Source organism: Tupaia chinensis, unplaced genomic scaffold (genome assembly GCF_000334495.1).
Source record: "Tupaia chinensis unplaced genomic scaffold, TupChi_1.0 Scaffold000542_1, whole genome shotgun sequence".
Classification (NCBI taxonomy): Eukaryota; Metazoa; Chordata; class Mammalia; order Scandentia; family Tupaiidae; genus Tupaia; species Tupaia belangeri.
This window is the reverse complement of record NW_006160055.1, coordinates 4,019,591-4,034,632: the sequence shown is the minus strand read 5'-3', so window position 1 is coordinate 4,034,632 and position 15,042 is coordinate 4,019,591. Positions and strand designations below refer to the sequence as shown.

At 38.2% G+C, this 15,042-nt stretch overlaps 1 protein-coding gene across 2 annotated transcripts in view; it reads right to left on the bottom strand.

Annotated features, from left to right (window-relative positions):
- ABCA12 (ATP binding cassette subfamily A member 12) overlaps positions 1-15,042 on the bottom strand; it is a 217,443-nt gene that overhangs the window by 35,930 nt on the left and 166,471 nt on the right. For both annotated transcript variants that reach the window (XM_006157460.1, XM_006157461.1), the window contains exons 32-37: positions 13,014-13,250; positions 12,504-12,654; positions 8,623-8,875; positions 7,958-8,044; positions 7,095-7,188; positions 2,391-2,518 (exon numbers count right to left, since the gene is read on the bottom strand). In XM_006157460.1, the coding sequence (XP_006157522.1) occupies positions 2,391-2,518; positions 7,095-7,188; positions 7,958-8,044; positions 8,623-8,875; positions 12,504-12,654; positions 13,014-13,250 (950 nt within the window). The remainder of the gene's footprint in view (positions 1-2,390; positions 2,519-7,094; positions 7,189-7,957; positions 8,045-8,622; positions 8,876-12,503; positions 12,655-13,013; positions 13,251-15,042) is intronic.

The following is a 15,042-nucleotide window of genomic DNA, read 5'->3' as shown; positions in this document are numbered from 1 at the left end:
GAGCGCACACACCCTATAGCGAAACCCCCTCCACCCCCCCCCAAAAAAAAGTAGGTTTCAGAACAGTGCATGATAAGCCAATTTTGTTGAAAATATTTATATATACACCTGAGACTGGAAAGCATCTTGGAGGATGTGCATCGAAATATTGGGTTGCCAGAAAAGTCATGACATATTTTTGCATAGAAAAAACATAAAAAATACATCATGACTTTTCTGACAACTCAGTATCAACAGTGGTTATATCTGCATGAGGAAATAATATTTTTTTCTTTCTTTTCATTTTCTTTTTTCTTTTTCTTTTTTTTGAGAGTTTTTTTGCTATAGGGCGCGTGCGCTTGCCAGACAGACAGAGAGAGACATAGAGACAGAAACCCCCCAGGGGGGATGGCCATGCCGCAATCCCTTCTCCTCCATTCTCCTCTCGGGATCTTGGGCACACATGAACACGCGCCCGGCGTGAGTTCTAAGCCACTGGGTCCAGGATGCGAACTGCGGTCGACTAGGTGGGAGTCCAGCCACATAGCCATTACGCTAACTGCTGGTTCCCTCTTTTCATTTTCTTTTGCTTATTTGTAGTTTCTAGCTATTTTACAGTGAACCTCAATCACTTTTGTACACTGAGAAATGAAGGAGGACATGATGGAGGAAGAGAGAATATGGTAGCAATCGTAAGCCAACCAGCTTTAGTGTGGGGACATACTTAAGTGGTTTAGGGACAAGCCCACAACCCTGCCACACATACACACATTTATTCATTTTCTTTTGCTTATTTGTAGTTTCTAGCTATTTTACAGTGAACCTCAATCACTTTTGTACACTGAGAAATGAAGGAGGACATGATGGAGGAAGAGAGAATATGGTAGCAATCGTAAGCCAACCAGCTTTAGTGTGGGGACATACTTAAGTGGTTTAGGGACAAGCCCACAACCCTGCCACACATACACACATTTATTTTTTCAAAGAATGATTTTATTTAACTTTATTTATTTATTTTAATTTGACGAGAGAGACAGAGAGAGAGAGAGAGAGAGAAAGAGAGAGAGAAAGTGAGAAAGCAAGTCGCCAGGCCCAGGATTTGAACTGTGGTCGTCCATGTGGGAGTCCAGCATCCCTAACCACCATGCCCCCCATGCAGGCCTCCATATACACACATTTTATCTGCATGCAGATACCACACTGTTTTCTTTTCCTTTCTTTCTTTATTAGGTTTTTTTTTTTTTTTTGAGAGGTTTTTGTTATAGGGCGTGTGCACTCACCAGAGAGAGACAGAGAGACAGAAAGTGAGAAATCACCCCCCAGGGGGTATGGCCACACCACAATCCCTTCTCCTCCATTCTCCTCTTGGGATCTTGGGCACACACGCACACACGCCCAATGTGAGTTTAAGCCACTGGGTCTGGGACTCGAACTGCAGTCAACTACATGGGAGTCCAGTGACATAGCCATTACGTTAACTGCTGGTCCCTCTTTATTAGGTTTTTGCCATAGGGTGTGCACACTTGTTGGAGAGAGTCAGAGAGAGACAGAGAGATGAAAAGTGAGAAATCACCTCCAAGGGGAGTGGCCATGCCTCAATTTCTTCTCTTCTCAGTATTATGGGCACACACACACACACACACACACACACACACACACGAGTGGTGTGGTTTGCAGACTTCTGAGTCCAGAGCTTGAGCTGTGGCGGGTCGTGTGGGCATCCAGTGCCTTCACCACAACCACCTGCTTGCCCCACACTCTAAGTTTTGATATATTCTGGTTGGAATTAAGGTCAGTTGTCACCAAAGCCATATCTTAAAGCTGTTCAAATTGGGGGTCCAGCAGATTGAATGGTGGTTAAGGCACTGGACGCCATATGGTCGACTGTGAGCTTTGAGTCCCAGACCTCGCAGTTTGAAAATCAGACCAGTCGAGTGTGTGTGCATGTCCAAAATCCCAAGAGGAAACTGGAGGAGAAAAGATTGTGATGTGGCCAACCCCTGCGGGTGTGTGTGTGTGTGTGTGATTTCTTTCTTTCTTGCTCTCTCTCTCTTTGGAAAACACATGAGCCTTATAGCAAAAACTAAAAAAAAAAAAAAAACCCAGAAAATCTGTTCGAATTTGTATACCCTAGTCAATAGCTTCCCTTTTGCTTCAAGAAAAAATATGTATGAATTTAATAATACATTTTCAAGGCCTAAAATCCTCAACATGTTTTAATGTGTTTAATGAATCTTAATTTACAGTCATTACTTTTTCAATTCATAAACCTGTTCCAATGAAACTGAGAATTTAGCTATATAAATTATCAATAGAAATTCACATCTATTGTCTCTATGAACTCAAGTTTAGAAGGCAGTTATCATTAAAATTAGAAAGCAATGAACTATTTTATAAATGGGGTATTTTACCTTTTTTGAACAAACGCATTTGCAGTTGATATAAGATAATTTTCCAAGCGGTGCCCAGTGAGGTTATAAATTACTTGGGATGAATATGTTCTTCTATGAGGTGGGGAATAGTTAAATTTAGGACATTCCTGGAAAATAAAGTAAGGAATTAAATTCTTTCTGGCCAGTGCTGTGCAAATCAAACAGACAATGTCAAGGAGCTTCAATCTTATGATTTGTTTATTAACACAACTGGGAGAGTGTGATAAGGCTGTCCTCTGACTCTAAAGAGCTTTGAAAAAGAGGTCATCTTGCCCATGCCAAGAAATTAGAACAAATACTTATTTTTTTTTTATAGAACATACACATGTTTTTTGTTGAGGACTCATTTACAGGCCAAATAAATAAATAAAATAGACAAATGTGAGTCTTTTTTTTCCACTGCGTGGACAACCTTAAATATATTAAACATTAGTATGATTGAAATTTCCCTCAGTAATTGAGAGGAAAGGAAAATATGTATCCCAATTGAAAAGATAGTATTTAACAGACCTCACTTCTTAGGGACTGAACAGAATTGGGTGGAAAGTTCATGATACCTTAGTTTTAGATACTTAACCTAGGCATTAGAGCTTATTTCTATTTAGTAATTTTATATGTTACTTTATATGAGAAGGTTTCCAACAGTTCATAGAAAACTAGAATGAAAGCACAAGTTTATTTTGGTGCAAAAATAATTAGAAATCCATGCATAGTTTTTTCATAATATGCATTTCTATGAACTTTTTCAAGGCCATGTGCATGTGTCTGTGTGTGGTATGCACACATAAAACATATTTCATAAATATTTGTGTGTGTGTGCGTGTAAAGTTCTAGTTTAGAATAATGTTAGATTCATAGAAAAGCTACAAAGGCAGTTCCTATATACCTCCTGTCCAATTTCCCCCATTGTTAGCATCTTTTATTACTATGTACATTTATTCAGAGCTTAGTTTTGGGCCATGTGGGGGTTCAGCGCCTTAACCTCCATTTCTCCTGCTGGCCCCTTAACCACTTATTTTTATGCTAGCAGATTTCTGCATTTCCTCACAAATGACTTCATAGCATAGCTTCGCAGGCTTCATTGCCATAAGGTTTATTTTAGGGAAAGTTTGGTACTTTCCCAGTTTTTCCTTTTATCCATTACATCTCAGAGCCTGAGGCTAGCACCGCATGTGTGTCCTAAGAACATAAAGTTGCAGGTTGCACTAAAAAATTAATGTAAGATTTTATTTTATATCAGATTAGATCAAGTCAAAGATCACATTCCAGAATGGCATTGTTTTCACAAATAATTTTAAGACGATACTCTCATGTATACACTGCAGATTTTTAGCTTAACATTTTATTATATTATATTGGGTGGTCAGGAAGTCATGGCACACTTTTGTATAGTAAAACAGAAAAAGACATCATGGCTTTCCTGATGACTTAATTCATACAGCAAAGCACACGTTTTATAAGTGTATTGCATGATGAATTTTGACAAACTGAACATACCTGTATAACCAGCAACCAAGTCAAGAAATAGAATATCAGTACCCTGGAACTCTTATCATGCACCCTTCAAATTACTGCCACCCCCAAAGTAACAGATATGGATTAGTTTTGCTTGTTTTTTAATATTTTGTATAAACATAACAACATTCATGCATGTTGTTTTAGGCTCTAGCACTTTTCCTTCATCGTTACATTTGGGAGAATCTTCCATATGATGTGTATGGTTGTAGATCAATTATTCAGGTTTCATTTCAAAGTATTCCATTGTGGAAATATATTTGACTTATCTGTTCTACCATTGGTGGGCATTTGGGTGACAATTGCAAATGTGTTGCTATGTGACCAGCAGATGGAATAATGGTTATGTCATTGGACTCCCACATAGTCAACCATGGTTAGAGTTCTGGATCTGGTGACTTAAAACTCATGCCGGGCGGTGCATGTGTGCCCAAGATCTTGAGAGGAGAATGAAGAAGAAGGGATTGTGCGTTTTATAAGTGTATTGCATGATGAATTTTGACAAACTGAACATACCTGTATAACCAGCAACCAAGTCAAGAAATAGAATATCAGTACCCTGGAACTCTTATCATGCACCCTTCAAATTACTGCCACCCCCAAAGTAACAGATATGGATTAGTTTTGCTTGTTTTTTAATATTTTGTATAAACATAACAACATTCATGCATGTTGTTTTAGGCTCTAGCACTTTTCCTTCATCGTTACATTTGGGAGAATCTTCCATATGATGTGTATGGTTGTAGATCAATTATTCAGGTTTCATTTCAAAGTATTCCATTGTGGAAATATATTTGACTTATCTGTTCTACCATTGGTGGGCATTTGGGTGACAATTGCAAATGTGTTGCTATGTGACCAGCAGATGGAATAATGGTTATGTCATTGGACTCCCACATAGTCAACCATGGTTAGAGTCCTGGATCTGGTGACTTAAAACTCATGCCGGGCGGTGCATGTGTGCCCAAGATCTTGAGAGGAGAATGAAGAAGAAGGGATTGTGGTGGCCATCCTCCCTGGGGGGTGATTTCTCGCTTTCTGTCTCTCTCTCTGATGAGTGCATGTGCCCCATAGCAAAAATCTCTCAAAAAAAAAAAAAGAAAGAAAGAAAAAGAAAACTAGTACTGCTATGAATCTCTTAGCATACATCTCTTTGTGAATCTGTTTACACTTTGAACAAATATTAATAGAATTGCAGGTCTTATAGGGTACGCATATTTTGAGCATTTTATGTGTGTGTGTGTGTTTATGTATGTTATGTATGTATTATTAGCGTATATGTAGTACGTGTTTTAAAAACTGCACTGAATTAATTTCCTGTCAACAGCAATGAGAGTTCTATCTGCTGCACATTTTTGTCGGCACATGGAGTTTTCCTTCCTCTTGTTATAGCTGTTCGGGTGAGTGTGACGAGCTATTGCTTTGTGATTTCAATTTGCATTTCCCTAATGACTATTTTTTTCACCTATTTCTTGACTATTTGTATATGCTCTTTGTGAAGTGTAATTTCATGTGTTTTGCTAATTTTTCTGTTGAGTTATCTATTATTTCTAATTGATTTGCAGGAGCTCTTTATAGATATATTCTGAACATGAGTCCTTTGTTGTATACTGTGAATATTGTCTTCCACTCTGAAGATTTCCCTTTTTTAAAAATTTTAATTGTGTCTTCTGATGTTTATGCAGACTAATTTTTTTCTCCCCCTAAATTAGGACTTTACTTTTATCCATAGCCTATGTCTCATTTAAAGAACAACATTATGCAATGTGACCACATTGATTTTGTTTGTTTTTTTCTTTCTTAGTTTTATTTATTTATTTATTTTTGCATAGGGCATGTGCACTCACTAGGGAGACAGAGAGATACAGTAAAGGAAAAATGAGAAAGCACCCCCTGGGGGTTATCACACCACAATTCTTTCTCTTTTATTCTTCTCCTGGGATTTTGGGCACACATACATGCACACCCAGTATGAGTTTCAAACTGCTGGGTCTGGGACTCGGATTATAGTCTGCCATTTAGAAGTCTGGCGCTTTAACCATCACACCACCTGCTGGCCCTCCACATTGTTTTTAAATAGCTGAAAATCTATAGTGATGCTAATTTATTGACAAAATAGGTTAGAAAAAATGAAAATCCCCTGGATATTTTTTATGGAGAAGATTGATAAAAATTACCCAAATTTCAATTGTAAATATTAAGTTAGTTGCATTTTACTGTATACTAAAGAAAATATGTGAAGAAATTCAGAAATTAGCTAAATTAAATGAAAGCTAATTAAATTAAATGAAATGAAAGCTAATTAAATTAAAAACAAAATCTCTGAATACTGGGTAACACTAATTTTTAAATATATGAAGATTCCAAAAGATCCTTGTCTAATCCCTCTTATTGTTAATAACCATCTTGCATGAAAACATTGATAGGTTGCAATCACCGAAAATAATTTTCATTCTCGAATACTATGCCAAGACAGTTTATAGTACAAGCTCTATGTCACTTTGAAAAATAATGGCTAGATCTCCCACCATGAGAAAGTAAGTCAGCTTTCTAGTGACTCCTATAAATTAATAGTAACTTCTTTTCTTTTCTTCAAAAATCTTCAGCTTCCCTAGTGAATTTAGTTCTCTTAAAAGTTTGGTGAATTGATAGGCTTAGGAAATGAAGGTGTGCATCTAAGAATAGACACAGAGTAAAAGTGATTGTTGGATCATTGTTTTCTATTTGCTCCAGCTAACAGTTTTTCTAGCAGCTTGGAGGTACTGAGAGGAGCCATAAGGAGTTCTGTTCTAGACTTACACATTACTGACTTCCCACCTGACCACTACAGTGGCAGTTCCACTCTATTTTCAAACATGACCGTTATGGTGGCATTGTTTTTCATGTGAAACATAGAACTGGATGGAGACCAAGAATTCATTTTTAGTTGGTTTTCACAAAGACAGGCATTGAATTACCTACCTTTGAAAATTTGGCCTGAGATGGATTTAAAACAGTGACCTGAAGTTCAAAGCCAATTTTTCTGAGCTGCCCAGGTCTGTATCTCTGAGCTACTGGCTTCCATGAAATGAAATTATACTGACTCTTTGGTAACCTAGATAGATCTTTCAAGTTCTGATATTTATTCCCTTCTTTTTCCTGCTTCACTGCAACTGAATTCCCTCTTACCTGGACATTTTCTGAGCAGGAACAAACACCGAAATTAGTGATACGTTCCCCACTGGTGTCCCATTTCTCAAGACTGTCTTTTTTTAAACACCGCCTACAAATAAAAAGAATAAAATCAGGCTAGCGTGTTTACCTATAAGCATATAAGCAAGCACTTGGTATAAAATTCAAGTATGTAGTCATAGGTATAATTTGCTGATAAAAAAAATTATGTGAATATACCTTCCACTACCATGTTTAAGTGATTTGACATTTTGTGGTGGGAGTCTAAAGAAGAACATTTGTTGTTTCAATAGTATTAAGACTAAACTCATTGAATTGTTTTACTGTGGCAGGATTTCTAAAAAAATTGTTGGTCCCCTTTAGTCTTTGCTTTTTTATCTTTGCTAGTAACAGCAAAAGGATGCTTTAGCATAAAAATGTACCAAGGTCAGGTGTACCTGTGTTATATACTCTCTTGGAAGCCTGAATAAGCAACACTACACAGTATAAAAACAGGAGAATTGGATTCAGAAGACTTGGGTCTCAACTTTAGGAGTGCTACTTAATATCCAGATTACTCTACACAAGTATTTTAGTCCCAAAAGCCTCAATTTCTTTATCTGTAAAATGGGATTGAGAATTCATAATGTTGTGATTGTTAAAAAAAGATGTATACAAAAGAGGGTACAAATTCTTAGGCATCTAGTGTTTACTAGTACAGTACTAATAGCCTTGGAATGGATTAAATGGGCTAGATACAATCTGTTAAACAGGGATTTCTCTCAAGGTAGTGTTGTCTTCCAACCAGATAACACACACACAACTGATTATGCACAAGTGGGAATATTGAAAGCTAAAGTAAAAGAGTAGAAACCACTTACGGGTCACTGGTGTTCAGACATAAATTGTCAATGCCAGGGAAGTGCCACATTGCTGAGACCAGCGCTTTCGTACTTGGATGGGAATTCCTGGATTTTAAAGGATAGAAACAAATATTCGTCATTCTTCTACTAGTCTCCCATATTAAATTCATGTGCATGTATAATTTGAAGAAAAGAAACATATTATCTATAAGACTTTAAACAATTTTAAATATCTAAAGAAGTCTCTGTCTCAGGAAAAAACCATGCATATTTCTATTTTGCTGACTTGTTAGTCTCCCAATTATCACACATAGTTAGGAATCAATGTTTTTTGCTATACAGTATTTTTGTTTTTGAATATTTGCGAGACCAGTAAAAAGTAATTTACTTGTGTTGCAACAGACTGGGAAGCCACACGTAACCTGGTTTACTTGATTAAAATCTAGTCATTAAAAATAAACACTATAATTCTATTTTTAGACAAATATAAAAGTCTTTAAAAGCTATCTGTTGGCAATAACGGTGACATATGGCAATATATCAATGGTCCATTCCATTAGCAGGATGGAGCACTGTGGTTCCAAAGTTCTTTATTGTTCAACATTTCACGGCATTCCACCCGGTGCAACCCACACCTCAGGGAGCCCTTTGGAAACCCTGGCAGTTCATGGAAAGAAACTTACGCATAGAAGGCTGTCTGTTCAGAGGTCCCATAAAGAGAAGGGGAGATCTGGATCTCTGGATAACTGTTGCTGGTATCTCTCAGAGTGCCGAGGCCCATGGCTGTGGTTACAAAGACGATGGGGAGGATAACCTGAGCGATGAGACCTTTCCAGTTCCTGCGGGTGTGGTGGAACCTCTTGATAAGGATAGCCATTATCTTCTTCAGTAACAGTCTAAAGCCGGTCAGCCTCTCTCCTCTTGTCAGGGTTTTGTCTGATTGAGAAAAAAGTGTCAATATGGTTCTGGGAAATCGTGCTAGATCATCTAATAAAGTAACGTCAGAAACTGTGACTGGATGGTATAAAACGAAGTGGTGGGAAAAACTTATATGTTAAAGACTTGGATTTGAGGCTCATTCCTTCACATATTTGCTTATGCCCTGAGCCTCTCTGTTGGCAAAATTGAGGACCATAATATCTTTTTTTGGAGAGATTTCTGCTATAGGGCGTGTGTACTCGCCAGAAAGACAGAGAGGGACAGAGAGACAGAAAGTGAGAAATTGCCACCCCCCCATCGGGGTGGGGATGGCCACTCCATAATCCCTTCTCCTCTGTTCTCCTCTCAGGATCTTGGGTATGCATGCACACACACACAGTGTGAGTTTAGGCCACTGGGTCTGGGACTTGAACTGCGATCGACTACATAGGAGTCCAGCAACATAGCCATTACGCCAACTGCTGGTCCTGAGGCCCATAATATCTATCTCACAAAGAATTGAATGTAAAAGTGATCTGAAAATTGTCATTCACTCTACATGAAATATTATTAACCCTGCACATAAGCAATTCTATAGGTTGAAATTAGATACTAGAATTTTATAATGAATATTGTCTCCATGTAGACTCAGTATGTTTACTAATTACTAACATTCAAAACCTCTATCAAGATGAATTCAAATAATAAACAGAAACTGAAACACCAACCTAGTCTAAGAATTTGTTCCTATTTAAGTCAGTGACAATAAGTCTAATTGGTTTTGACTGAAACATAAGGTCCAAGAAATTCATCCTAAATGTGGGAAAAGGAAAAATTCCCTTCTTCAAAGTATAATCCTAGTTCAAACACTTACTCATTACACTCTTTTTAGAAATTTGCAATGATAGTATAGCTTCTAAACTCCATCTTTACCACTAGAGTCGCAAAACAAGAACTCATTGGAAACGATGTCTATCCTTATTTCCCAACCTTGAAATGGTCTTCAGGTGTTAAAAAAAATTGCAGGGCTTTTCCATAAATCTTCCTCAGTAGCGCTCACAGGGCTAATAATTTCTGCAACCCCCTCTGAAATTAAGTCAAATAGAGCATTCTCTCCAAAGCCGTGCCACTATACATGCCTTCCCATGTGATAAGACAGTGGTATTCATCACTCTGTGTGGATTTTTAATGCAGCACAAAAATCATGATGTTCATTTAGCCGATAAGGAAAAATACAAAGCTGCTTAATTTAGAATGAGTTCCAATTAAACAGAGTGAGCAAGTTTAAATGCAAACTCATATCTCTGCAAAAGGGAATTATAGAAGGAGTTGAATATTTTGAGTTAATTAGTATGCTCTTCTGTTTCTTGCAAAATTACATGTGGATGACTTACAGGTGTATCAAATGGAGTGAAATGTGCTTTCTAAAAGATAATGTCAATGAGGGAAACATTTTGATGAAGAATAGTTTCAAATTATATGACAAATGCAGTGGCAAATACATAGCATTTACTTCCTGAAGCAGATGACCATGTTCTACTCAACATCCTCAATTTTGTGAACTCTATAATTATATTTCCCAAAAGATGATAAGTGAGGAATATGACAGAGGAAAAATGAGACACAAATTCCAGAACTATACAAAAATCAGACATGATCTTTTCTTGAGTTTTAAAGCCAGACAAATGTTTGATCGAAAGTTCTGGGGCCGACCTTGCTGTGCACTAGTTAAGTGCTATGCCTTGAGAGCTGGATCCTACATGGCTGACTGCAGTTCAAATCCTGGCTCTGGCAGCTTGAAGAATGTGCTGGGTGCCTGGATGCATGTGCCCCAAATCCTGACACAACAGAGAGATGGAAGAAAGGGGATTGCTGTATGATTGTGTTCCTTTGGGGAGGTTCTCTCTTTTTTTCCTCTGGCAAACACATGAACTCTCTGGCAGTCAGTAAAAGCTCTATTTCTAGAGATTTTTTCAGAATATAAGCAAACTGTTGAAATGACTACTCTGTAATTTATGTGTCAGTTAATATAAATATGCTTTCTTAAGTAAAAAGTATTTCCAGAGGTATAAACTGTCAAAAAAGAGGATAAGAGATAAGTTATGGTAAAAAGAGTGCAATCCCTTAAAGTCATGTCAGTGAACATAATTTTCAAACATATCCTGTATGGCAGCTTGAGATGAGAAAGAACCTATTATCACCGATGCTTAGCTTCAAGTTAAAGTTCATCAATTGAGAGAAAATTCTCTCAATTGAGGGATCAGCACATGGCGTAAAGGTTATATCACTAGACTCCCACATTGGTTGACCACAGTTCGAGTCCCAGACTTGGTGGCTTCCAACTCACACCACGTGCACGTATACGCATGACCAAAATTCTGAGAGGAGAATGGAGGAGAGGGGAGGAGAGATTGTGGCGCGGCCATCCCCCTGGGGGTGATTTCTCACTTTCTGTCTCTCTCTGTCTTCTCTGGTGAATGCACACCTCCTATAGCAAAAATCTCTCTTAAAAAAAAATAAAAAGAAAAGAAAGAAAGAAAGAAAATTCCCCAACAACATTTTCTCAGCACTAGAATAGTACAGAGTGGAGGGAGGTTAGCTATATTATCCAGTGAAGTACCATAAAGAGTGATGATTCTTGGGACCAGCAGATGGTGTAATGGCTATGTCTCTGGACTCCCATGTAGTCGACTGCAGTTCAACTCCCGAACCCGGTGGCTTAAACTCAGGCCGGGTGCATGTGCGTGCATGCCCAAGATCCCAAGAGGAGAATAAAGGAGAAGGGATTGTGGCATGGCCATCCACCCTGTGGGGTGATTTCTCACTTTCTGTCGCTTTGTATCTCTGTCTTTCTGGCGAGCACATGCGCCCTATAGCAAAAACCTCTCAAAAAAAAAAAAAGAGTGATGATTCTTTACTGTGTTGTATTTTTTCTTAACTTTTTTTCTGTAACTATTACCTCTGCTTGAACACATCTAATAACAGGGAGTGAACTAACTTACAAGGTAACCTTGTCCACTGATGGACAGCACCAATGATAACAACAACTTTAACTTCTTGAGCACAAATCTGCATTGTAGTAAAATACATCTTAATAATAATTTCTGGTGGGTTGAAAAAGTATTTGTGACCACTACTATCAAAGAAGGTCCTTCACATTCTCCAAGGTACTTTTAAAATAGAGAATGTGATTTGGCTTGATGAGTATTTTGTATATTAAAAAGGGAAGTTTTTATTTGTTTAGCCTTTTTGAATTTAGAAACCTTAAAGTTGAATTAAAAAAATTAAATCAATTCTGTGATTTTCTCATTTATGTCACACGTTAGAATTAAACAAAATTGGGACCAGCAGTTGGAGTAATGGCCATGTTGCTGGTCTCCCATGTAGTTGACCATGGTTTGAATCCCGAACCTGGTGACTTAAACTTACACCAGGCGTGCATGCGTGTGTGCCCAAGATCTGGACAGGAGAATAGAGGAGAAGAGATTGTGGCATGGCCATCCCTCCTGGGGGGGTGATGTATTTTGTCTTTCTGTCTCTCTCTTGTCTTCCTGGCGAGCACACGCTCCTTATACCAAAAATCTCTCAAAAAAAAAAAAGAATTGGGCAGAATTAGTTTTTAAGCAAAACGACATTAGTTTCATACCATCTCTGTCTGTGAAACTGCTGCTGCTCACAGATAAATCGTCAGGAGTTGAGGTGCCATTGGTGCTGGGAATCCCTATATTCTTTTGTGTTAAGTGCTCAAGACGCATGTCACTATTATTTTGTGACTCTTTAGTCAAGTTCAGAAAGACCTAGGAAGAGAAGCCAGATCACTTTATTAACATAAATAGTTGATGACTTTTCCAATTAGTAAGCTCAATTTTGATTCTGAATTTGTATCACCTTTATTGAGGCAAATATTTTCCATCTGATTTTAAGTAAGTATTTTTTATGTGAATGATACTGTGTCTTCTAGTTGGAATGAGAGTTCATTCTTAAAAGTCAATCTTACATGAGAATGATATTGCGATTACTTTAAGCTTCTTCGATTTTAGAAAATACTTATTTTAAATATTTATTTTAATTTTTTAAGAACCTGTACATATTTATTCTAAAGGAATAACAAGTTATATTAGATTTAAAGAAAAAAAATAGAGCAGTCCAGATATACCTCTTCCACGGTGGTGTCTGAAATGCCATAGCATCCAATGTTGAGGTCACCCATGCCATTGTCTAGTGCTCTTAGGAGGGACAGATACGCTCCGGAAACTTTGGTACTAAATGGAGGAAGCACATAGACAAGCTCTCCCCCGATATCCTCCTTGAGGTAGGCTTCGGGGAGATGCGATCGGATCATTGTTGTCACAGCCATTGTGTCGCATGCTGTATTTGCACTTAGATTTGGACTCTAGAGACAAGAGCAGAAGTTAAACACTCCCTCCTTTTTACACTATAAGGCCTAGTCAGAGAGTGGTGAGTTCTTTTAGACCACTCCAGAACTGAGTCAGATCAAACATAACTCTTCCAGTGTGCCCTACTCCACCAAGTCCCTATAGTTGTCCACAAGTTACCATTCTACTGGCCTCATGCTTCCACTCCACCCTGCCCCTTCTCCAACCTCACTGAAAAAAAAAAAAAAATCCTTCTTCTCATTTGGTCTCTTCCAGTGACAAGACTCTTTTCCGTTGCTAGAATACTTCAGTCTCAGGAATACACCCTCCTCAGGGCCTTTGTAATGACTTCCTTTGCTACCAGATGGTGACATACCCATTCTTTTGCAGGTTCCATCTTGGTTCAGCTCTCACTTTCTCACAGACCCTTTCTCTTTTATTATACTTTTAAATTGTACCACAGCCCAGCTGCAGAGATGCAGTAGCAATGCAGTGCCCTGTGTGACAACCGTGCACCTAGATTCCTGGGTGGGCCTGAGAACACTGGATGGGAGCTAGTGTGGGGCTCAGGATCATGAGGAGCTGGAAGGCTGGGAATTGGGGATTGTGGTGTGGCAAGATCCTGTCAAGGCTGTTTTTCTCTCTCTCCCTCATGCCTGTGCATGTACTTACTCTCATTTAAAAAAAAAAAAAAAAAGGGAAGTGGGCCAGTAGATGGCATAATGGTTACATCACTGGTCAACTGTGGTTCGAGTCCAGGGTCTGGCAACTTGAAATATATGCCGGGCATGTGTGTGTGTGTGTGTGTGCTCAAAATCCCAAGAGGAGAATGGAGGAGAAGGGATTGTGGCATGGTCATTTCCCTCTCGGGGTTGACTTCTCGCTTTGTGTCTCTGTCTTTCTCTGTCTCTCTGGAGAGTGCATGACCCTATAGCAAAAATATCTTTTAAAAAGATTCCACCACCTAGCATTCCCTCTTTCCCCTCTCTTGTTTTATTTCTATCTATACATAGAAATAACTAAATAATTTACTTATTACTAATAAATTAAATTACCCATTGATTGTGTCACTCAAATTCCTCACACTATATCAGAATATAAACACCATGAGGCCGGGGATTTTCATATCATCAATTCACTGCCTAGGACAGTGTTTGGGTATGAGGTATAATATATACTGGTGTATACATTTTTGAATGAATTAATGGATATAGCAATGGGCTACTTTTGTATTTTGGAAGTCACATTAGGATGAGTAGATTCAAAAAATGAGAGTAGTCAAACCCAGCCTAACAGCACATTCATCCTGCACAGATTTGCAAAGTTGCGTGCTACCTTAGGTGGCATAGTCATCCTTGACATTTTTGTTTTTAAAAGCATTATTGACCTGAGTTACAGTCTCTCACTAATCAGAAAAGGAATAGATGACTTCATATTCTCTTCACTTGCTTTAGATCAAACAGAAAATCTAATTTTTAGCCTTATAGGCAGAAATGTTCGAAAAACTATGATAAAAGGCTGATCTTCCATCAGTAACCTGAATATATAGACCGTTTGTTACCTAGAGAGGTGTTTGCAATGTCCAGACAAACAACATCAGCATCCTCTGAGAACTTGTTAAAAATTTAGTAAATTCTGGAGTCTCAGTATCCAAGACCTACCGAATTGAACTCTCCTGGGGTAGGGCCAAAAATCTGAGTTTTCTTTTCTTTCCTTTTCTTTCTTTCTTTCTTTTTCTTTTTTTTTTTTTTTAAGGTTTTTGCCACAGGGTGCATGTGCTCGCCAGAGAGAGACGGTGAGAAATCCTTT